Source organism: Macaca mulatta, chromosome 18 (assembly GCF_049350105.2).
Source record: "Macaca mulatta isolate MMU2019108-1 chromosome 18, T2T-MMU8v2.0, whole genome shotgun sequence".
NCBI classification, from domain to species: Eukaryota; Metazoa; Chordata; class Mammalia; order Primates; family Cercopithecidae; genus Macaca; species Macaca mulatta.
The window spans coordinates 59,355,712-59,380,134 of record NC_133423.1 but is presented as its reverse complement, the minus strand read 5'-3'; the positions used below and the strand labels follow the sequence as shown (position 1 = coordinate 59,380,134).

At 33.6% G+C, this 24,423-nt stretch overlaps 1 protein-coding gene across 1 annotated transcript in view; it reads right to left on the bottom strand.

The window, feature by feature from the left end:
- CCDC178 (coiled-coil domain containing 178) overlaps nucleotides 1–24,423 on the bottom strand; it is a 483,853-nt gene that overhangs the window by 167,736 nt on the left and 291,694 nt on the right. The window contains exon 19 of the mRNA XM_001101213.5: nucleotides 7,754–7,903. Coding sequence (XP_001101213.3) covers nucleotides 7,754–7,903 — 150 coding nt within the window. The remainder of the gene's footprint in view (nucleotides 1–7,753; nucleotides 7,904–24,423) is intronic.

Genomic DNA, 24,423 nt, shown 5'->3' with positions numbered 1-24,423 from the left:
CGTGGTGGTGGGCACCTGTAATCCCAGCTACTCGGGAGGCTGAGGCAGGAGAATTTCTTGAACCTGGAGGCGGAGGTCGCAGTGAGTTGACATCACGCCACTGCACTCCAGCCTGGGCAACCGTGCAAGGCCCCATCTCAAAAAAAAAAAAAAAGAAAAGAAAGAAAAAGAAAAGAAAGATTTGGATTAATTTCTCTAACCCATGTGTCATTGCTGAGTCTATCCCTCATGCCTGGTCTTATACATGTATATATACATGATTTTCTACGGTGTCATCCTCTGTCAGTTTTACCTGGGCATTAGATTTCTTGCTATGGTGCTATTCCTTCATTCCTTAGGGCCTCTGCATGTTTTTCTAACGGATTATCATAATGTCTCTACTACTTCCACTTCTGTCCTCTCTACTCATAATCCATCCCATATTCTCAGGTTGCATACCCTGTTTAATACCTAGTATAGACTAGAAGATCATGTTATAATCATATAATCACACTTCAGTTTGATACAAGAAATGAGAGACACATATATAGACATATTAGTGGCCATAACTTGTATATGCAAAATATAGTTTGTAGAAAAGTGTTCTAGGTGCTTTATATTTAAAACATATTTTTATGCTTCAGAGAGCTGTTCAGAGAATTAAATAAGATTACATATAAAAGCTAACAAAGTGCCTAGCACATAGTAGTGTTTCATAAATAGTAATTATTAGTATATTGTTTTATACAACCATCCTGCTAGGGAGATATTAATATTCCTTATTATCAGAGGCTCATGGGACTAAATAAGCTGTCTATAGGTTTTCCATCTCACCTTAATGATGGTTAAATTTCGAAGAAAAAAGACATGACTAAAGAAAATATTTAGCATATAAATACACATTTTCTATATTAATACTTATTTTAATAAATGATTATAAGATATAACTCATAGATTTGTGAAAAGATGATTACGGAATGAGTTTTTCCAAATGTTTATGTCATTGAGAAGCTTATGCACAGCTCAAAATGAAAAAAATCATTAACAGATAATCCCACAGAATTGAAAATCAATTGCAGTTATAAGTCATGTAGTAGCTAATTAGAAAATATACCTATCATAAAAGTTGTACACAAAAATATTTTACTTGTTTTATTGTAATTTTTTAAACATAGGCTTTAAGTGATAAAAACAACACTATTTCATTTTATTGCTCTACTACAGCATCAAAGAAAGTCAGCATTCTGGATATGTGTGGATTCCCAAAGAACGTATTTATCTGAAAATATTCAAAATTATTCTATGGCTTTATTGGTAATATAAAGAATACTTTTTTTAATTAAAGTTATATATCAGCAGAATATCATGAAAGTACAGTTTGTGACAAAGTTGCCTCTTATTCTCTGATGTTTTATATTATATATTATATTATATTATGTTAGTCTCTTAATATATCTCTTAATATATATATTTTTATATATATCTCTTTATATATATATCTTAATATATATAAATAATATATATATTTTAAGAGAATAACATTTTCCAAGGTTTAATCTACTAAACACCAAGTCAATCAGTAGTAAATACTTTTCCTGAGAAGAAAGAATTCCAGGGACAATAGAAAATTCAGGGTTAACAGAGTTAACAGATTTCTTAATATTGAATTTCTCAGAATTTTACATATACAAATGCATTTTAAATCTTTAAGAAGGGGATATAGTAAACAGTGTTTCATGTTATATATATGTATATACACATACACATGCATATTACATATATATGACAAGTAAATTCTCTCTCTCTCTCTGTATATAAAGGTTTATTAACCTCAGCTCTATTGACATTTGGGCTGGAGAATTTTGGTGTGTGTGAAGGGGAGAGGGACTGTCCTGTGCACTGTAGGATGATTAGCAACATCCTTATTCTTGGCTTCTGCCTTCTAGATGCCAGAGGCAACCAAAAATGTCTCCAGACACTGCCAGATATTCAGATATTCCCTGGGGAACAAAACAGCCATTGGTTGAGACACACACACACACACACACACACACACACACACACACACACACGAAAATTTTATCTTAAATATTTTTTATATACTAGAGTCTATCACCACACTCAGTAAATCACTCTTAAGGTGTGGCTAATATTAAAAACATTCTGCTCATTGCTATGCAACTCTACCAGAAGAAAACCTCAAAATTGCATGAAAGATACACGTATTGAAAATTCTCTCAAAACTGGTATTGGACCGAACAATTGGTTTGATTTAAGCCAAATTTACTTCTTTAACGTCTTGGCCAGCAAGAAACTCCCAGTATTGGTATTTTCCTCATGGAGTTTGGACAACAAAAGGGAGATTCATTGAGATAAAACAATAGATTATTAGCTGTCTACTTCTGTCTCGGGCATTACCAAAGCTCTTCACAGGTCTCGTGAGGAAAACTCTTCAGAGAAACAGGACAGTATAAATTTAATGCAAATTAAAGTGTGATAATGCCTTAGAACAAGTGTGTGTGTGTGTGTGTGTGTGTGTGCGCATTTTCTAAGAAACAGGGGCCAAAGCCATTTGTGTGTGTGTGTGTGTGTGTGTGTTTGCAAGTCCACATGCCTGTGTCTAAGAAATGGAAGCAGAGACACTGATAGGGTCTTCAAATAGCTGTTATAGGGAAAACTATTATTTTATGGTTTTGCTACGAAAGAAGTGGATTTCTATCTACATTAAACAAGCAGACAGAAATCACTATCCAAGCACAGTTATATGGTGTGCAGGACAACAAGCAATACTAAATACTTATAAAAATGAGAATCAAACAGCTTTCATATTTCTCTAGGAAAATAACTTTGTTTATTGCTATAATTGACACTGACTCCTAAGCACATCGATACAAAGTGAGTATTAAAGAAAACTGTGTTGGAAAGTTGATGAGAAAATTTATATAATCTATAGATGATACAATTTTTTGAGAATTTAATATAGAAATGTTGTCCAATGAGACCCAGGCAAGGTAGATTAAATAGCAAAAATACACAATTCTTCTCTTGGTGGGGTGAAGAAAGGCTGCTGGAGAGCTCTGATTCTACATTATTGTCTAGGAAAGAATCTCCTGGACTGGAGAGTACAACCTTCAGCACGGAAGCAGAAATAAGGTGGCACATTTCTATATCTTCTATAGTATCTTTGTCAGCTTTATAGTAAATCTTGAAGCCAGATAGTGTTAATCTTCTAACTTTATTTTTCAATATTTTGCTGGTTATTTAGTGTCTTTTTATATTTCATAAAAAATTTAGAATCATTTGATTGATATTCACAAAATACGTTGGGATTTTTATTGGGAATGTATTGACTCTATATATCAAGTTGGAAATAATGGATATCTTAGCAATATTGAGTCTTCCTAGCCATGAATATGGAATATCTCTCCATCTATTTAGATCTTCTTTGATTTATTCCTTTCATTCATTTTGTGCCCTTCCTCATATAGATCTTATACATATTTTGTTAAATTCACTTAATTTGTGTGTGCGTGTGTGTTAATATAAATGGCATTGTGTTTTAGATTTCAAATTCCAATTGCTCATGGCTGGTATTTTAAATTTCAAATTCCAATTGTTCGTTGCTGGTATATAGAACAATTGGTGATTAATAATATATTTTGAATAACTGAATGAATGGATTACAAATGTTCCATGAGGATCAGAAGTATTCCCTAGAGGCCAACACACTGCTGCAGAGTAGTCCTCTAATTCATGTCTCTGTGATTCCTTCACAGGCCCAAACCACTTAAAAGAGCCGCTTACATCTCAGCTATTGGTCCAGACAAACCTCCGAAAAAAATCATAGCATATGCTCATCTGCAGTTTATTGGAAAGAACATTTGAATGTGAGTAAAGAAAACTAAGTTCTAGGACAACATTTCTTCTACCTAACCGTGTATGTGGTAAATCACTAAGCTACTCTGGCCTCCCCAAGATTCTTCCTCTGTAAAATTATTTTTTAAAGAGGAAGGCAATATTTCTAAAGGCATTTCTAGTTCAAAAGTTTTACAATTTAGAATTATGAAACCTACCTATGATCCCTATAAAAATTAAATCTCCTCCAAGTAAACAGGTGGCCCTTTCCCCAGAAAATCACTAAAAAGTGGCTCCAATGAACTAAAATTACAGAAACAACTAGAGAATTAAATAATCTATTTCAGTTGAACACTAGAGATACCATATATAAATTACACGTTTTTTTCAAAGCTTTACATAACCTGATTAGCCATGTATAGGACTGTTTAATTAATGTTATAGTAAAGAGGTAGTATTATAATTTTGAAATAGATTAGATATAAGAAAAATCTGAATTTGATTCCCATCCCAGCATCTCCCTCTACTTGAGCAATCTTGTGTGACACTCAATTTTAGTTCTATATCTTACATTGGGAAAGATGATAAAAGTAATAGAAAATTCCCCAGGATTATTGAGAGACACTGAAAGATAATATTTGCAAACAATATAGCACAAATACTTTGTCCACATAAGTATTTGCTACGTGTTGGCTGATTCTGTAATAATTTTCATTACCTTAGTTTGAAAGCACTGGGATTTGTAATAAGGAAGTGTAAAGCTTTACAAATGGTTAATGATATAATTTTAAAAATGTATTTTAACACATTTTGGAAGCCATCTTGTTTTCAACCAACAGATCACTTCAGTATCTGCATGCTTGCTTAACTTACCTTTCTGTGCAGGCTCAAAGAATCTGAGGTGGCAATTAAAACAAATACATGGTGACTTCATCAAAACACCCGTGGAGTTTTTACTTTTAAGATAAAATATTAAAAATGACGTATTTTTATAAAAAGTATTTGAAAGCTTCTAACGAAAATGTCTATATTCACATGGAAGTATAATCTGTTTTTCAGAGATTTTCCTTCATGTATTTCTAGTGTTAGTTTTAATTTTGACATCTAAGAAGTCTTAGATTAGATTATTTTCTATTGTTACCCATGAACAGGGCAAATAAGAATTTTGCACACTTGCTTTTGCCTCTTTCTGATTTTTAAAGGCAAAAATATCCATCACTACAAATTTTAAAAGTACAGGAAAGTATCAAAAATAACACAAGCAAATAAAGCAGACATAATATTAACACTAAGAGAAATACTATAGCATTCTAACATCTGAGACATGTGTATGTAAGATTGTGTTAAGTAAGGGGACATTATTTTAAATTTGTTTTACTCTTTCATTAGGTTTACTTTATTACTCTCGGCATAAAAATACAAAGAAGTATGAAAATGTACAATTTGTATAGAGAGAATAATAGTCCCTAAGAAACACAATAATTAAAATACAGTTATTTACCATGGCAAAAGGAATTCATGTTCAGAAGCAATGAAATTAGTCTAAAACAGGAAAAAGATGCACAAAATTCCTAAAAGTGAGATCCGTTTTATCTGACAAGGGAATTCAACAAGGGAATCAGAGACTGAATAGTGCTTTTGTGTACCCAAACGAAACTGGCCAAAGAACTAAAACCTGCATACATGGGAAATGCTGCAATATCAAGGAAATGGACTAAAATATTAAAGAGTTTTCTCATTTTTGATGGCCAAATTCCATCCTGTAAGCAGTGCATTAGACGCTAATGACATACGATTTCTCACTGACAGATTTAACAGCATCTATAAGGCCTCTCTGTCCATTGCAGCAAATTGATCCTACATGACACTGACAAGGGCAGCCTGCACTTAATGACCTCCATCGCTGAAGGATGGAAATGAAAAATGATTGGAAGTACAAATAAATCTTGAAAGTTTCCCTGAAACAGGTGTGCTAAAAGTGATTCGTCTGAGGGATCACAAACATAAACCCAATCTCCTAGCAATCTCCACTGTCTGTTCCTACTACAGTCTCAGTCCTTGTATCTTGCATCAAGATTTGCTTTAATTCCAAAATGAGATCAAGATAATTTTGCTCTTACTATGAAAATGTGATATTAGGGCTTTTTCTTAAAAAGCATGGGGTCTCCACGATTTATGCACGTATCGAATGTATCTGTCATTAGCCACCAAGTGATTCTTTATAAACTGATAAGTGTACATACAATTTATTTTTGTTTCCCCCAATTAGAAAAGGACATACAGTAAAGCCAATGATTATTTTCTCCTTCTCAATTATGAAAAACAAGTAGGACATATTTAACCTCAAATAAAAATGTCAAATGCATGAGGTGACTGGACAAATTCTTCATAGATACATACATGCCCTTTCTTTGAATCCTGCAAAATGGTTTGAGGACACTAAGATTTTGGTAGATAGTTGTATTATCAATTCTTTCCCAAACACACTTATTTCATTCTTTTTTTTTTTTTTTTTTTGAGATGGAGTCTCACTCTGTTGCCCATGCTGGTGTGCAGCAGTGCATTCTCGGCTCACTGCCACATCCATATCTGGGCTCAAGTGGTTCTCCTGCCTCAGCCTCCTGAGTAGCTGGGACTTCAGGTGCATGCCACCACATCTGGCTAGTTTTTGTATTTTTAGTAGTGACAGGGTTTCACCATGTTGGCCAGGCTGGTCTCAAACTCTTGACTTCAGGTGATCTTCCCACCTTAGCCTCCCAAACACTTGTACTTTGATGTATCTTCATGTTGCTATCATTTCAAGATTTTAAGAGAAAAATGCATTCTTCTCTTTCCCAATGTATTCAGAAGCTTTTACTCTCATGAGAGTAGATGAATGGGAAATAGGGAAGTAGATAGGGAGGATGCCAGATGAATGTAATAATTACTTACAGTTGTATAGCAGCCCTTAAATTTCAAAGTAACTTACTATGAATGGCTCTTTTTTATTATTTACCAAGTACCCTGTGAGGTAAATCTTATTTTATAGATGAGAAAACTGAGGTTGGAAAAGGCAACTTGCCAAGATCATGGAGCTAGTAGAACTTGCATTCAAATCCCACCCTTTGCCTTCCCAACATTCCGTAATAGCCATAAGCATAGCACCGCTATTCTCAACTACTGATTTATAATGCAACAATATGGGTGATACCAGTAGGAGAAAGGATCAGTTTGGTTTTCATGGTTACGTTGTCAAAAAATAATAACTGTATTTTCTGAAATTTGAATCCTGGAGGAAAACAAATATTCAAAGGAAAATATTTGTTCTTGTTACTAAGTATCTGGAGAACATAGAGGAAGTGACTGTATCATAACACTAGTAATGGAACACTTTCTTCCTTTTTGATTCATAGCATATTGTGTGCTTTACCTTTCCACATACCGTTACAGAAGATTTTACAAAATATATTTAGAATTCTCAATGATTTTCAGTAATTAGAGAAAGTCAGCTATTTTTCCAAGTTTCCAATTAATCTCCATATCTGATAAGAAAACAGTTACCAGAATTTGGAGCCTGTATACTAAAAAGACAATTTAGAGGCCTACCATGGGAAATCACCCACTCTTAGAATTAAAATGTGAAGACTATGATAATATATTTAAATCTACAAATAAAAAATTGGTTTTTCTGGTCATATTAATTAAAAGCAAGTTAGCATAGAATAGTGGATTAGAAACTAAGTTTTTCATTTCTCCAATATTCTTTCAAAATTCAATTTTAAAAGGTTGATATAAATATACAACAAACCTACACAGAGAAAATAGGCCACGTTGTGGAGTATCATCGTCAGATCAGAGGTACCCAAACTGACTACTTTTTACTTTTATAGTGCATATATGACATAAATCATTATCTTAAAACAGTTAGAAAAACCAATACCTGTTTCTTGTCTCTAATTGAAGTATCAAGTGATAGCTGTTTATCATATATAGTGAAATAATTGTCCTTTTCCTTTAAGAATGTAGTCTGTAGCTGTTGATACTCTCGAGCTAAACGCAGATTTTCTTCAAGTGAATCAGCTACTATTTTCTAGAAGATAAAAAAATATATAATTTAATTGCGCGTATATATATATATACACAAATGCAATTAAAATAATTTGGATTTGTTTGAATTTTTACATCTTTTAAATTATCTAAACATGCTCTATTATGTATAGTAGAAGAATAACAAAATAACCAAAAAATGTTTCTCCTGATACCAATATCCTTTGTTGATTTAATAATATTCTTTTTTGATGCAGGCTTTTTTTTTTTTTTTAAACATTAATGTGTGATTCATCAGAGTTAGTCTGACTTTTACTTCACCTCTTTTCACTGCCTTTTTCCTGAACTTCCCTCAATCATGTCTTGAAAAGTGCCCAATCCTGGGACCCTTGAATCAGCATCCCAGGAGCACTTTCACAGTTTCCTGTCCTCTTCTCTTTTTCTCTAGCCCTTGTGCTTAAATGAGTAGGTGGTGCCTTCTAGCTTAGAATTTCATCTCCATGAAGTTCAGAATGTTGGTACTCACAGAAAACATTAAAAACATAGATGAAGAAAGAGTAAGAGAGAATAGGGAACTCAAGATTTAGAAGCACCCAGCGTCATTGTTTATAATTAATACATTTTAGTTATATTTAAATAAAAGTTAAATCTGCTACTGTGAGCAGTTGAGAACTTTATAATGTCCTTCTCCATGACTAAATAAATATACGTCAAATCTAATATAAACTCTTTAGAAAATAACTTTGCATAACTATTCATTGGCAAGTTCGGGGCTATCTATAATTTTAAATTAAATGCCTGAATTGAGTTTAGTTCCTGTTTTTTTTTTTTTTTTTTTTACATTACAGAAAACTTACTCTGACTGCTTGAAAAATATGGTATTTATCAATAGCTTTAAATATTTTCAAACCTGTTAATCCAGTAATTTCTCTTTTGGGAATCTATTCTAAGCAAAATGCTTTATTCATTACAATGTTATTTATAATAGCAAAATAAGTTGTCAAAACATATAAATGCAGATTAATCATGATGATGATAATGATGATTAAATAACTAGATACAGAAATAACCATTGTGAAGCAATTAAAATTGTTTCTTTGTGAAAATTGCCATCACATCAAACCTTCAGTATAAGTTCTTAAAAAATATGTTGCCATGTGATAATGTGTATAGAGGAAATGTAATTCAGCAGAAAATTGCCTGTACAAATATTTCTGTATTTACACACTTGAAGATTTATTAAGGTCAACAAACATATTTCTCATGAAAGCCTGGTATCCATATTGATCCCTAATGATAAATATTATGTCATAGCTATCCTTCAAAAAGCCAAAATGACCAACTGAGAATCATTTTAAATGCCCTTGTCTTAATTCTGTCACAATAATTTAAAACTTCAGTAACTTCTATCTATAAACTTGCCTAAAATCACATTGAATTATCTTTTGTTAGGAGGACAAAGTTCTATTAATATTTTCCTTTGGTGGGGATTCTTTTCAAAAGATAGCTATACTAATTTTAGATATCATCATTAATATTAAAATCCAATCCTGAAGCGATTAACTTGTAAAATTGATAAATGTTCTACTTTAGAAAGGAATAGGCATCATTTTGAATATTTTGTTCATTTGCTTGTTTGATTAAATCTAAGCACAACTCTGATATCTGAGACATCCTACTTCTCAGGTGCTTTTCTTTCCATTTCTAGATGGCTACTAAAAACATTTAATTTGAGAGGAGTGATACAAAGTTATGGGATTTGCATTTTACCTATTTAACGGAACTTAATTGGGGAAATATTTTATAATACATACTTTGCTCACTGTTTAATATGCAGTTTTATTTCTAAATGCATACATGTTCAATTTTTTAATGATACCAGTTCTTCCACTTTATGTATCACAATTAGAATATATGCCAAAAAATCAAATTGTGTAATTATGCCAATAAATCTTCAAAATGTTACATCACTCACAATATTTTACATTATCATTTTCCAGTAATGAATATGTGAAGGATATACCAATTCACTACTTATTCCTGAAAGTCAGTGACCTTCAGATGTATAATGAAGTTTAAGTTTTATTCATTTTAAATAATAGTATTCATTCAACACTGAAAATGTTTTATTAAGTTTAACTGAGAGTCCACCTCACAACTTGTTTAATTTTAACCAATATATTGTTAAATGTAAATGACACACAGGGGGAATGATAATTATTGGTGGAAATATATCCATGGGAAATAGCCCATAAAAGGATAACTGGAATGCAGGATTCTTATTTTTTTCACTTCTTTCATTTTCCATACTATGACATTCCAAAAGGCCTAAATATATTTAACACTTTCTCAAAGATAGATTTATTATTATTTATTCAGTTTCAATTATTAATATTTATTAAGATGGTAAAACACTGGGAAGATAGCTTGAACAGAAGAGACGTTATGAATGTTTGCTAATAGTTTCCACATTGTCTAGAATTTATTAAGAAAAATATCTTGCTTGGTGATGGTTTGTTCTTTATTGTCACAAATTTTTCTTTAAACCTTGATACTTTGGGGATATTACTGCTTCTTTTCCCAGTATTTTATTAGAAAATAAAGATTATGCTTGTAAGGACTGAACCAAATCTAGATTGTAAGTTCCATGAGGGATGAGACCATCATTTTGTTTGCCCTAAGAGATGCTGCACTGCGAAGATCTAACATAAGTAGTTGCACAGGTTTTTAGTAAATGAATGAATGCATGTACACACGTAATATTAGTTAGCAAATACATACATTGTGCCCTTTGGAAACACACATTTTGTTTTTCAACTTCTATGAAGTAACTGATGGGCAATATAACCACCATTATAATATGGCACATTCATTGTACTATTTGATACTGTACTACTTGAGAGGTGAAGATCTTAAGTATATAAAGATAAATCATACAGTATGTTTTTGTATTAAAAACTATTCTAAAGATAATCATATTGTCCAGGTTTAACAAGAATTCTTTATTTTAGGTGAATCATTGACTTTCAGAAGGTATGTGACCCTCATGAAACTATACACAGCATTTTTCTTGGGTTATTTAGTTAGCCCATGATCCCCAAAGTGTGGAAGAACCATTGCTAAGGAAAGGTTTGGCTTCCTCCTCTGTCAGCAAAAATGCTGAAAAATGGAGACAGGTTGAGTATTCAAAATACACCAATAGTAGTTCTACTCATTTTTCCCCCCACTTGACTTTTCTTGTTCTTTAAGCCATGGATTCCACTTGGACTTTTCCTCAATTTTCTCCACTTTTAGTTTATTTTTCCTTCTTCCCATCTCTCACTGGGTAAGTGGGGACTAGGGACTTCCAATCAGAGAACTGGTTCTTTTTGGGAAAAAATGTAAAGCCTGTATCATATTTCTGTTTCACTTTGTGATATATAGCAAAGAAATTAGAAATAAGGCTGAATTTGCCTGTTAAGATATAAATTCCACATATAATGAATAACAACTGAGACTTACATACTCACCTTTAGAAGAAAGAAAATTACCCAGGATAGCAAATCTTTATTGTAACTGAATGTAAGATATTAACAACCCTCCTCTCCCTAAAAAGAATATGTCACTTTAAAAGAAGTTGATAAGCAATGGAAGCAAAAATGAAATAAAGTCAGGGACACTAACATAGCCAGTGCCTATCAACAGAAAACCTTCCTCCAGACCCAAAGCCTCAACCGCTTCAGTTCTGGAAACCATTCCACTCCCACTCTAGTATTAGTTATGCTGTGTTACATTAGCTTGATGACAAAATTGAGAATTAGAAAAAGAATCAAAGCTAATATTAGGGAGTGCTTACATAACCAGGAGCCGTGCTAGGAATGCAGTATTTACTGAATTTATCCTTGCAACAATGGTCTGAGAGTTTATATTATTATCCTCATGTTACAGATAAGAAAGACAAGGCAGAGAGATATCAGTTGAGGCAAACTGTATTTTCCAAAGATGGCCACAGCAATATTTTCAGTCTCACATGTTTTTTCCAGAACCTTATCACTCCCTATCCAAAGGTACAGTCTATTTCTCCTTCCTTTGAACCTGGGTATACTTGTAGCTTTTCCAGCTAATCAAGGATGGTAGAAATGATGCTAAGTGACTTCCCAGGTTGGTTTATATAATAGAAAGCATACAGCTTCTGCCTGGCCCTCTTTTTGAGAGCATTCACCCTCGGAACCTGCCACCACATTGTAAGGAATCTAGGTCAGAGGCCATGTGTAGGTGTTTCAGCAAACAGTCCTAGCTCAAGTCTCAGCCAACAGCACCAATTGTGAGTGAGTGAGTCAGCTGAAGATAAATCTAACCCCTAGCCTCCAAGTCATCCAACTGATGTCCAGAAAGGGTGAAACAGAGACATGCTATCCCCACTCGGCCTTGTCCAAATATCTAGCACATAGAATCATGAGCACAGTCATTTTACACCATGAAGTTTTGGGGTATTTGTTATACAACCAAAGCAACTGAAACACCAGATATCTTGTGCAAGGTTGCACAACTATTAGGCAGAGGAGCTGGGCTTTGCATCATCAAGTCAGACTGGCGCCAGATCCTGTACCCTCAACTGTCCAATATATTCCCTTCGTAAACACGAGCCAGCACTTTTAAATGCTATATGCAATTCAGTCTTCATAAAACGTAATGACATTAAATAATCAAATCAAATAACTGAATTCTGTAGTTCTAAGTCCATTTCTGCCAAGCAACTGTCTTATTATAATCTGGCTAACACAGCATTTTGACATAGATAAAACAGACCACTTATGAAAATTAAAATTTGGTTCCAGGCTACTGTCAATTATACATCAATATGGGCATATTGGTTATATATTGTCAGTTTCTTGTGCTTTTTGATCTACATGATTCCATATCCCATTATTTTATTATGTCTGATGCATTCCCTGGCAAGACCAAATGCATGGACCTTCAAAGTTGGGACCTGTAGAACTGTGGACTATGATTGAATGCACTAGAATAATGCTATCCATGGAGATCTTTGGAGCTTCCGCCAGAGACACTTATCCTGGACAAAGTTTAAATCTATGTGAACTGTTATTTTTAAAATCAAAGGTGGACTAATGCCAAAGGAGATTACAAGAAAAAACCTTGATTCAAACATTCTAGAAAGGTGGTGATGATTAAAATATTTGCACTATACATGTAAGTGCAAAAAGTGAAATAGCTGTTTACAAATACCTTATTGTTAGTACAATCATCAAGGTGTCTATGACTATATGTATAGCAATGTGTCATATATACTCTTAATATAGGCATTAGGATCCAGTTTACCAGGCAGAGGGGCTAGGTCTTTCTTTAAATTATGTATTGTAAGAGAGCTGTCATCTTCTGACCCAGTTCTAACTCTCCCGTCCAGATGAAATTATCTGTTGCCATCTCAGCTAATCTTTTCTGATGATCTGTCTGTCATCCCCCAATTCTCAGTTTTTAAGAATTTACTGCAGACAGCTCCTTGCTTTCTTTCATCTCACCAGAGCTCTGCCGGCTCTTGCTACCATATCCATATTCTTGCACAGACTGCACCACATTCACCTCAGTTCCCTGGATGGAAAGAATGGACTTCCCACCAGAATCACCAGAAAACAAAAAATGTATTCTTAGTATTTATTGATTGATTTTACTCCAGAGCATCCTCACGTCCAGCCTTTTTTTTTCTTTTTTTTTTTTTTGGTTTATTTAATCATTTGTTTAGCAAACCCTTGGTAAGTTTACTTTATGGATTCAGCTCTATGGCTAGGCCAGGAATTAAAAAGAAGGATAAGATATAATTCCTGTTCACCACGGATTACAAGCTATAGTTGGAGGAGGCCAAAGTGTGAAAAATTCTATTCGAATTACAGTGGAATTGATTCTATCAAGTGGGGAAACGGCATAAGCAACAAGCTTTGCAGAACAAAAAAAAATCATTGACTTGAATCAGAAGATCAAAGCTGCCCCACCACATAGGTTAGTATGTATCTGAGCAAATTTGGAGGAGTCAGAGTCAAGAGAAGTATTTTCTTGGTCCCTTAGGAATATTAGATTATTGTTGCCTATGACTTGTGAATTAAACTCTCATAGATCAGGTTAAATGTTCTGCTGTCTTTTGACATTAGCATATGACTAACAGTGTAAACAATAAAATGTATCCACATATTTAGTATCCTATCAATGCATAGCATTACAAGTAGTCAGTTCCAAGCACCACTGTTTCAATAGTATATGATCCTGTGCACATGCCCATGCATTACACCATTGATCCCATCCCAGTGAATCCCTATAGTCCTCTTATATGCCCTTGGCACATTTCTGCCCTTCTCGAGCACTGGAATGATAGTTTTGTATGCCGTGAGGCTTTGATGTCCTTAAAGTAGGCATTGGTGCTGAGACTGATTCATAGAATGTACAGGGGATATATTTTAGAATAAACAAGACAAGGAGGTTCCAAGTCTCTTTGTGAGTAACTTCAAAAGCATCCCCCACTTTGATTCATGGGCATTAGTGTGATTAACACAAATGTTGAAAACACAGGCTGATCCTCTAACAATGTAGAAGACAGGGGGAAAATATCTTCTTTATTAAGGGCATCACCTACAGTGTGCATAGAGGTATTATTGCATCGCTTCTCCCTTAAAATCTATACACCAATTACTACAGAAAGCAAGAGTTCTCCCTAGTGTTTCCAAGAAGCAAGTCTGTAAGAATGATATGTGTCGATACCCTGAAGCCTCAGAGGAGCAAATAACTGTTTTAACTCTCCCAGGACCCACTTCCTTGTCTGTGCTGTCATGGAAACCATTCCCTTGTCCAAGGCTAGTTCTCTGATAATTAGTTTTAAAAGAACATTCTTGATTTGTAAATGAACAAATCAGTCCTCTGCATCAAGGTTATTACATACCTTAAACTCCATGTATTATTATGTTTAACAAAATGCTCTCTATTCAATCATTTATTCAAAAGTACGTATTGAGCAAGTGGTAGACAGAAAGCAGTATGGGAGGTACTGGCGGAGGCACCTTTATGACACTGCTGGATGAAAGCCTGTGACATGCAGCTGACCAATCAAACCTGTCTCTGCCCGAGTCCAGGGGAATACTTCCGTTAGGTGCCCTACCCCAGCTCCCAACTATATGAGGACACAAAGGACTCCTCATCTTACTTTCCTGACTGGCTTACAAATTTAGCTACTGCGTTGATTTATGCATAAAGTTTACTAATGGACATTATGACATTGCCTTTCAGAACTCAGAAGAAATTAATTGAGAATTTTTGAACATCTTTTGTTAACCCTACTTGTGCCCTATTATTATTTTTGTCTCCGTTCATTGTATATATTTGACCAAGAATTATTGATAATAACATGAAAAAAACCCCACAATTTCATGGCAGAAGGAGTTTGCAATCAGATAAGGGAATAGAGGCATTCACAAAGCTAACTACATCAGGATGCATTATGCATGAAGAAGGATAAAAGGCATAACCACACAACAATAGTAGTTCCATGAGAGATCAGTTCCAGCAAAAGTGATGAGCAAAGTTTCAAGGAAGCATCAGTTTGTCAAGTGATTTCTGGAGATATTTCATATAAGAGCTCTGTATGTGGTCTTAGCAGGGAAAACCTGACCCAGAAATACAGATGCTTGTTAATTATTAAAAAACACCTGATCAATGTGGGTGTATGTTAAAGAAAGAACCATTTCTCTCCATGCTGACTATAATATTCCTCCTATAACTATTGAATAAGTTTAAGAAAACCTTACACAAATGCCACTTTATGTTAGGTATTAAATTTCCATTTGGTCAAGTTTTCTTGAAAATCATTTATGTCCCTCCAAATAATTTGATATAACTGATTACAGAAATAAATTATGTAATAAGAAAAGAAGGAAAAATCAGTTTCACTTAATCTATATCCTCAACGATGTTTTCTAAGTTAAAGGACATGATTGAAATAGTTACAATATTTAAAGTATATAACATCTTAATATAATCCCTGGCACAATTTTCATCCTCAGTAAATGACAGTCACAGTGATAATTCCTCTAAATTTATTAATTGTGTATTAAATAAACTTAAATTTTTAATCCTGAATATATTTTTGAGTTTAATAATTTTTTTCTGATATCAAGAGTGTTAAACAGAAACGTATTTGATGTTATGCCCTTGTTAACTATTCCTATGCATTATCATCATTTATTTATATTTTAATTTGTTGATATTTTAAAATGTATTTTAAGAATAAGAATATATATTTTAAAATATATTTTAGGAATATATATTCTAAAATATATGTTTTAAAAGTCTGCTCCTCTTTTCATGGTATCATGTGAAAGACTCAACAACCATTTCCTCTTCATGTGTACCTCCTGATTTGTACAGTTTAAGATTTAGAAAGGTTTCCTATTTACTCACATTTTAATGATATACATTTCTACTTCACTGGCGGAAAAGGCTGATCAGTCACAGAAAGGTCAGTTAACACTAAATAGACCCTTTCTTTATGTAATTACAAAGAATAATATCTTTGTGCTGATGGCACAGCACATCGAGTGGGTGATGCAGAGAATTAATGTGCTGCCTTCTTGGCCCATGGGATACAGATTCCAATACAATAACCACGACTTATTCTAATTATGCAACTTTAAAAGGTCATCAGCAAAAACAGTTAAGGAATTACGAACTAACTTTATCATAAAGTAATAATGTACTGTACAAATGCAGAAATTGTAAGAACAGTACCTAGAAACTTCATTACAAATGAAAGAAAAACTGATCTAAGGGGTTCCAGAACACATATTATGGCATAAATTCAGTAAAAGCTTTGAATGATTAAAAAATATATATTTTGCAGGTTGCATTGATGTAGTCAGATAACCTGATGCTGCTTTACATTTGTAGAAAATGGTTAATTTTGAAAGCACTTTTTAAATTTAATGTCAATTTTATTGTCATATCTATGTTAAATCAGAATTTAAATATTTCTTTTAGAAATCTATTTGTTATGAAGTAATACATGCTGACTATATTATATACAAAAAACAGAGAGGTACATGGAGTAGAAAATTAAAACCTTTCTTCAGTGACTGTCATTTCTATACTCCAGAGATAGCATTAACAATTTGGTGCAAGTCCTTCAGAAATGAAATTTAAAAAAAAATTTTCTACATCAACACTGAGGAAATAGAGGCCAAGGAAGCCAATTTCTTGCCCAGGGTCACACATGGACAGAACATTAAGGCTAGGGTCCAGCCTAATTTCAGTCTGACACCCCTTCTGGGTTTACATCCCTCCCTAATCTTGGGCATGAATTGCAGAACCCTTAAGATTCCAGTATGTAAATGTTCTAATTTCTGAACACCCTGTAGAATTACATCAGCCTTTCAAAATAAATTAGATACTCATGGAGGAGAGTGCTTTGAAGTAAAAAAAAAAAAAAAAAAAAAAAAAAATAGGCCTCAGAGTCTTTTCCTTGGAGATTCAGGGTCAGAAAACATTAAGACTATTGCCACAGATGTGCCAAATATGAGAAGTACAGTAAATAATTTGCAGTCTAATACAATATCCTTATGGGTTGAATTACTGGCAATGTCTTCATTCTTTTGCTGCTCTATTGGGAAAGAAGAGATTATGAGTGTTTCTACTCACGTGGTACTGTTGTTCACATTAGGGCACTGTCCAAACCTTGCAATGTATCCCAAGCAGAAATCGGATATAAAATACCTAAGGCAATTTTCTACACATACTCATTTTGGGATGTGTCTACTTCCCAAAATAATTTAATATTGGTATAGGGGAAAATGATATTCTAGATCAGGGATCAGTCAACTATGGCTCTGCAGGCAAATCCAGCCCCTGCATGCTTTTGTAGATAAATTTTATTGGAACACTTCATACTCATTGGTTTACATATTGTCTTCAGCCTCTTTTGCTGTACAGTAGCAGAGTTAAGTAATTGCAGTAGAAACTGAGTGGATCATAAAGCCTGAAATATTTACTGTCTGTTCCTTTACAGACAAAAATTTGCTGACCCCTACTATAGGGTCTTAATTAATATATTAGTCTCGTGCTGTATTAGTCCATTTTCACACTGCTGATAAAGACATACCTGAGACTGGGAAGAAAAGGAGGTTTAATTGGACTTACAGTTCCACATTGCTGGGGAGGTCTGAGAATCATGGTGGAAAGTGAAAGGCACTTTTTACATGGTGACAGCAAGAGAAAATGAGGAAGATGCAAAAGTGGAAACCCCTGATAAAACCATCAGATCTAGTGAAACTTATTCACTACCATGAGAACAGTATGGGGGAAAGTGCCCGCATGATTAAATTATCTCCTACCAGGTCCCTCCCACCACACGTGGGAATTATGGGAGTACAATTCAATATGAGATCTGGGTGGGGACACAGAACCAAACCATATCACATGCTTAACAAAGTTCCAATTTAGACCTCTCATTCAAGATCTATTTGGATTCTATTTAGGCCTAAGCATAAAAAAAGACGGCTAGAAAGCATTTTTATTTTTCCAGCAGAGGACCATAGTAAGGTGACATAGCCAATCAACAGTAACTTCAAAACTGTCTCCAAGTCCTTAAAAAAAAAAAAAAAGGCAATCTTTGTGAGCTTTGTAAGTACTCTCAAAATGGACTCAACAACTTTACCAAGAGTAGTCAGAGCTGTTTAAATACCATAAAGCATACCCAAATGTGTCTGCCTCATGCCTTATTTCATTAAAAGTGGTTCATAGAGGTCTTGGATTATGAGAAGCTAAAGTTCTGGTCAGTTTTTGACTCACGAAACTTCTGCTTTGGGGGCTCAGAATTAATTTCATAATGCTGAACTAAGCTAAAGTTTAATTTCATGGGCAGCATAGGTGTCCATTCATTTGCAGAATGGCTAAGTAAACTGTGGAAGTCATCTACCATGAAAGACTCTACAGTGATGAGAAGAAATGGACTAGACAAACATTATAGCCACACCCAATGGTCTTTAAAATATGGGCTGAGCAGGGAAGACAGAAACAGAATAATAAATTTTGCATAAATCAGCTCATAAAGGAAAGTAAGAATGGGTAATTTGATAGAAAAAATATTTACAAATCAAAGGGGGAGGAAATAAATGAAGAGTTAATATTTTGAGGATATGTAAGTCTATATGGTCAGCAATGGCACTGCTCTCTCTTAAAACGATTAAGTAAATGGATATCTAGATCTTCCAGGTTTTTACAGTGGCTTAACAGAAAACCTCTAAATAAGGTAAACCAAACATCAAACAGGTCTGGAAATCCAGTCCTGTAACCATAGATCTCTCAGGATTCATAACCATGAGAGTTCTTCTATCAACTAGCCTCAATCAGAAAAATAAAGGCATAAGACCTGTCATCATTACTAGTTACTGAATTCATGGTTGTTTCTCTCTATGCCACCTTTTTCTCTCACCTTTGTTTTTCTTCAACTTCTATTTATTTTTGTATCTTCTCTTTTCTTCCTTTTGTTTCCCCTCATTATCTTTGTCAAGCTTAAAACATTCAAAACATTCAATTATTTAACGTCCTCTTGTCACTCCTGAAGACACCATCTTTTCATCCCGTCATTTCCTCAGCCCTCGTTCTTCCCGCATTAAGGTGTGGAAATAGAAATATGTCAAACTAAAAATCTTTGGGGAAATATTGAACGACCCACTTTTATGTTTTTCTCACAACATGAAACACTTCAGGTAGTACGATGGAAGGAAGGTTAAATACAGATGGTGTAATTCATTACATGACTGCCTTCTTTTTGATGTTGGCCATATATTAATCTGGGTAGTTACTACAACAAATGTATGAAATTAAAAACTTTTGGTTTAACTGGAAAGGTTAGTAAGAGGTATTTTATGGTTCTATATAAATATGACATTTTAGCCTGGCAGGGAATTTTAAGTGTGCCACTGTAGTAAGTTTCCATTAGTAAGTTAAATATGTGACAAATATAATTATATTCTTTTATATGCATAAATACACAAATAATTCTTTTTATATTTGTAACTTATTGACAGATACGAAGAGAGGTAGAGGCTGATAAGGAGCAAAACAAGCTGAAATCTCCTTAGGAGGAATGCAGGATTCAAAAGCAATAGAACTGCAATTTGTAATGAGGCATTTGTTATTGAAAGGTAATTCTTCATTAATTGATACTAAATATTGTGCATACATATTGGTATGTGAAGAAATGTGTACAGATTAGCATTCTTGGAAAACCACCACTAAGACAGGCACAGTTAGTACTTTTTAACATGGCACTATGTATAGCTCTGTCACTGCAATCACCATGTTTTATTATAGTTACTATCTTCATATTAATTTCCCCACTTCTGTGAATTTTTTGTGCCATATAAACTTTTTGCCCTTATGCTTGGTACATAATAGTTTCTCAGTAAACATTATTGAACAATTTAATAAATGTGTGAAACTGCATTAATACCAATACTTTCATGGGCACAGACGTACATTTATGAAGAAAATAGATGAACCAATTACCAATAATTTTTATTTTCTAAAAGTACCCACTTGAGTCATGTGTTCTTAAATGAGTGGACTTTTCAAAGAATTATACCTGAATGGTATTTTGTTTGTGTGTATGTTTTTATTCAGTGGACAAACATTTCACAATTCATTTTTACAACATAAAAACATAGAAATTTATCTATTTACATTTTCACTGAGAAAAATAATAAGGTTTCCAGTTCCTTAAATCCTAGTTTGCAAAAGCATTTTACTGTATAATCTCTCTGTGTTGCATTCCAGTTTACTTGTAGGTTTTCCTTGGAAGGCTAACAGAAATCTAAACTACCTGCTTTGCTGCCTCCATACACTTTGCTAAGCTGTGTTCTCACAACTCAGGAGATTAAAATTTCAAAAAAAAAAAAAAAAAAGTCAGACAGTTTCACATGAAATGACTGTAGTTGATTTTCAAAAATTACAGAGGATCTTCACAGTTGCCAGTGGATATGAATACTTTAAGAAAAGCGAAAATAGTAAATAAGAATACAAAAGCAGCATTTGAATGACCTTATCCCAAATATTTCTGAACAAAACAATGATAAATTTATTGCATATTTCAATTACTTAAATATGGAGAAGTGACACATGTCTAAATTGAAACAATGCTTATATAATATACTGCTGTCTCTTTGGGTGGGAGAAGCAATGCTCCTCAGTGTCACAGGATTCCTCCTTTCTTTGTCCTAGGTCAGAACAAGTGCCCTTTCCTACCCTTATAACCCTGCCCATGTCAAACCTATTTTCCTTCCTTCATACAAGTTTCTTCCTTTCAATTTTCCCAAGAAAATAAAGAAAGGAAGGAAGGAAGAAAGAAACAGCAAGACTCCTGGAATTACATGCTGCATCCATTCCAGAAATATTCAGTATCATCAGTTTTTACCTTGCTTTGATCTCAGACTAATGACTGACCTGAGGATAGCCCTTATATGGAAACCTGTTCACACGCAATCAGGCACTGAAATTTTGAACATTTCCAAATTGACAGACTCCTGAAGTTTATTTTGAATAGTAACACTTATGGATACTATCTGAAGTTCAGGCAGGCCATTGAGTCTTCCCGGCATCTGGGATCAAGCTAATCCTTCAGAAGTTGTGTCTTTGATAGTTCTCAAAGAAAGATAATCCCTGGAATTTGGGAATATGCTGCTCTACATGGCAAAGGGACTTTGCACCTATGACTAAGGTTACAGATTTGGAGGTGAAGACATTATTTTGGATTATCTGAGTGGGACTAAATAATCATGAGTTCTTAAAAGTGGGAATCTCTTCTGGCTGACGTTCAGAGAGATGTGGAGAAAGAAGCAGGAGAAATTTAAAATATATATGGGAATTGAGATCTGTCATCAAACCTATAACTGTCTTTGAAGATTAAGGAAGGAGGCTACAAGCCAAGGAAGGCATGCAGCCTGTAGAAGCTGGAAATGGCCCTCAACTCACAGCAAGAAAGCAGAGACCTAGTTCCAACAATTGCAAGAAATTGAATTCTGTGAACAATCTGAACAATTCAAGTGAGCAAGGAAACAGATGCTTCCCTGAGCCCTCAGAAGGGGAATACAGCCCTGGTAACAACTTCACTTAACCCATCAAGATCCAAGTCAGACTTTTGACCTACAGAGCTATAAGATAACTTTGTGTCTTTTTAAGCTTATAAATTCGTGCTGGTGTGTTATGGCAGCAATATAAAACTAATGTGGCAACCCAGGTAACTGTGCTAGGTATTAGACATATAAAATTAATAAGATATTGTAGAGAAATAAGCTTTTTAACAGTGGAAAATCAGGAAACAAGTTATTAGTAATGAATTATAAATACATGTATTCAATCATTTATTCATTTATTTTGCATTTCTGTTTTCTAACAGTATGTGAAGTGACTTTAGACAGTTTGGACCATAATCTGGAAAGACACAATCCTGAATGCCATACTCCAAAATGTTGAAATCCAAAAGATAAAAATTTCCTAAAGATAAATATCCCAAAAGTCTAAAATCCCTAACTTCTAAAATTCTGAAAATCACAATAATAAGATGGTTGCATCATGTTAGGCCAGCTCTTATGTGTAAAGTGGCATATGAAGTTTTGTCATGTTTTTATATGTTTTTCCAATCTCTTATTAAAATTTAAATAAGTATCTTAATTTAAAAAATTATTTTTTCCAGAATTATATTTTCAGGATTTTGATCTTACAGGATTTCAACACTTGAAGTTACGGCATTCCAGATTGTATCTTTGGGAATTATGATTGGCTTCTCTTGTAGCATGTCAATAACTGCTGAAAAATCAGTTCTGATATGGTATAGAGTAGACTATGCCAAGATTTCCTAACTAGATTTGTTTGTTTCAACTATAACAGACAGACTAAACCATTATCCCTCCCTTAAAATAAATTCATTTATTCACTTGATGATTTATTGATTATATTTTAAAGGTCTATTATTATTAAATAAGTAAGAATATTTCGACACTCGTGTTTCTCCATCACGATTAAATATAGCTTAAATGTATTATGAACTTCCTATTCTGTTAGGTACAAAAGTCTCTCTAGCCAATAACTTTTATATGATTAACTAATGAGCTAACTATGTAAATTTTTTTAAAGTGTATATTTTGATAATTTCAGTTTGAATTAGTAGCAATTCAAGCTATAATTTAAAAATAAAAGTTTGGTTAGAAATATTATCTGTGCTATGGAAATTATTTAAAAGATCAGCAAATAAGCAAGACATCCCCTCCAGTTATCAAGGTCTTGCTTCTTCCTTCTTGTTGCTCCAGGTCTATTTCTGCATGTTTATTTTTGAGCTGTCAGTTGGTGTGTAATGGCATAGTCATATGGTTGCTCTTCATTAAAGAATAACTGGGTCCAGCATGCCCCCTTTCCACATTCAGTGCAGTGACCACAAGTAAGATTCAAGTATGACAATGAACAAACTACCTACATTACAGCTTTTTGTGGGCTAAGAAATTGTTGGGTAAATAATATTGTATTCTTTCAAGAATACTAACCCACTCTTACAAATATACATATATACAGACTGCTGGGTTTCTCAGATAATCACAACTTTATATAGATAATACAAGGAGAATAAACTTGTCAAATTGCTTAAGCATTGAAACTATAAAATGTTTAAAGAAATGTTATTGTACTCTTTCAAATCCAGAATATATCTTCAGAACTTACTTTTCTTTTACTAAAAAAGAGATGCAAAATATTTGCATTTGGTATATGTCTTTTATAAAAAGGTTGTCATTGACGGGTTTTCTACTCATCAAGGTCTATATTAATCCCTTGATCTTTTTTTAACTTTATTCTTAAGATACAGGATATATCGTTATAGGGATTAATACATTTTTATAAGTGAATACACCAACATAACTGCATCTACATGAAAATATAGAAAATATATCATCACCCTAGAAACCTCACTCATCTCCATTCCCAGTCAATAATTAACCATTCTCCCAAACACACAGGTTTTGGTTGCTTCTTATAATCATATAATTACAATATTGTACCATAGTATATATTCTTTTGAGTCTGGTATCTTTTGCTCAATCTTAATTTTGTCAGATTAATTCATACTTTTTTGTGGCAACAGTTCATTCATTATTATTACTACATACTATTCCATTTTATGAATAAACAACAATTTATGCACTCTGCTGTCCATAAATTCATTTGGGAGCTATTATGAATAAAGCTGACAGTAACACTTGGTATAAAATATTAACATATTTTGCTGCACATCTCAATTTTTAAAAGAGTACAGTTTATAAACGATGTATTTCTTTCATGGTTGGTACTTGTGACTTATTTAAAACATCTCTGGCAATTACAAAATAAATCAGATGTTCTCACAGGTTTTTCCCTAAAAGCTTTATATAACATTAACATTTATATCTTTAAATAGGTAGAACTGGTTTTTAAATACATTGTGAAATAGAAAGTCAAGGTTCCTTTTTTTAAAAAAGTATTTAGATATCCAAGTGATCATGTACT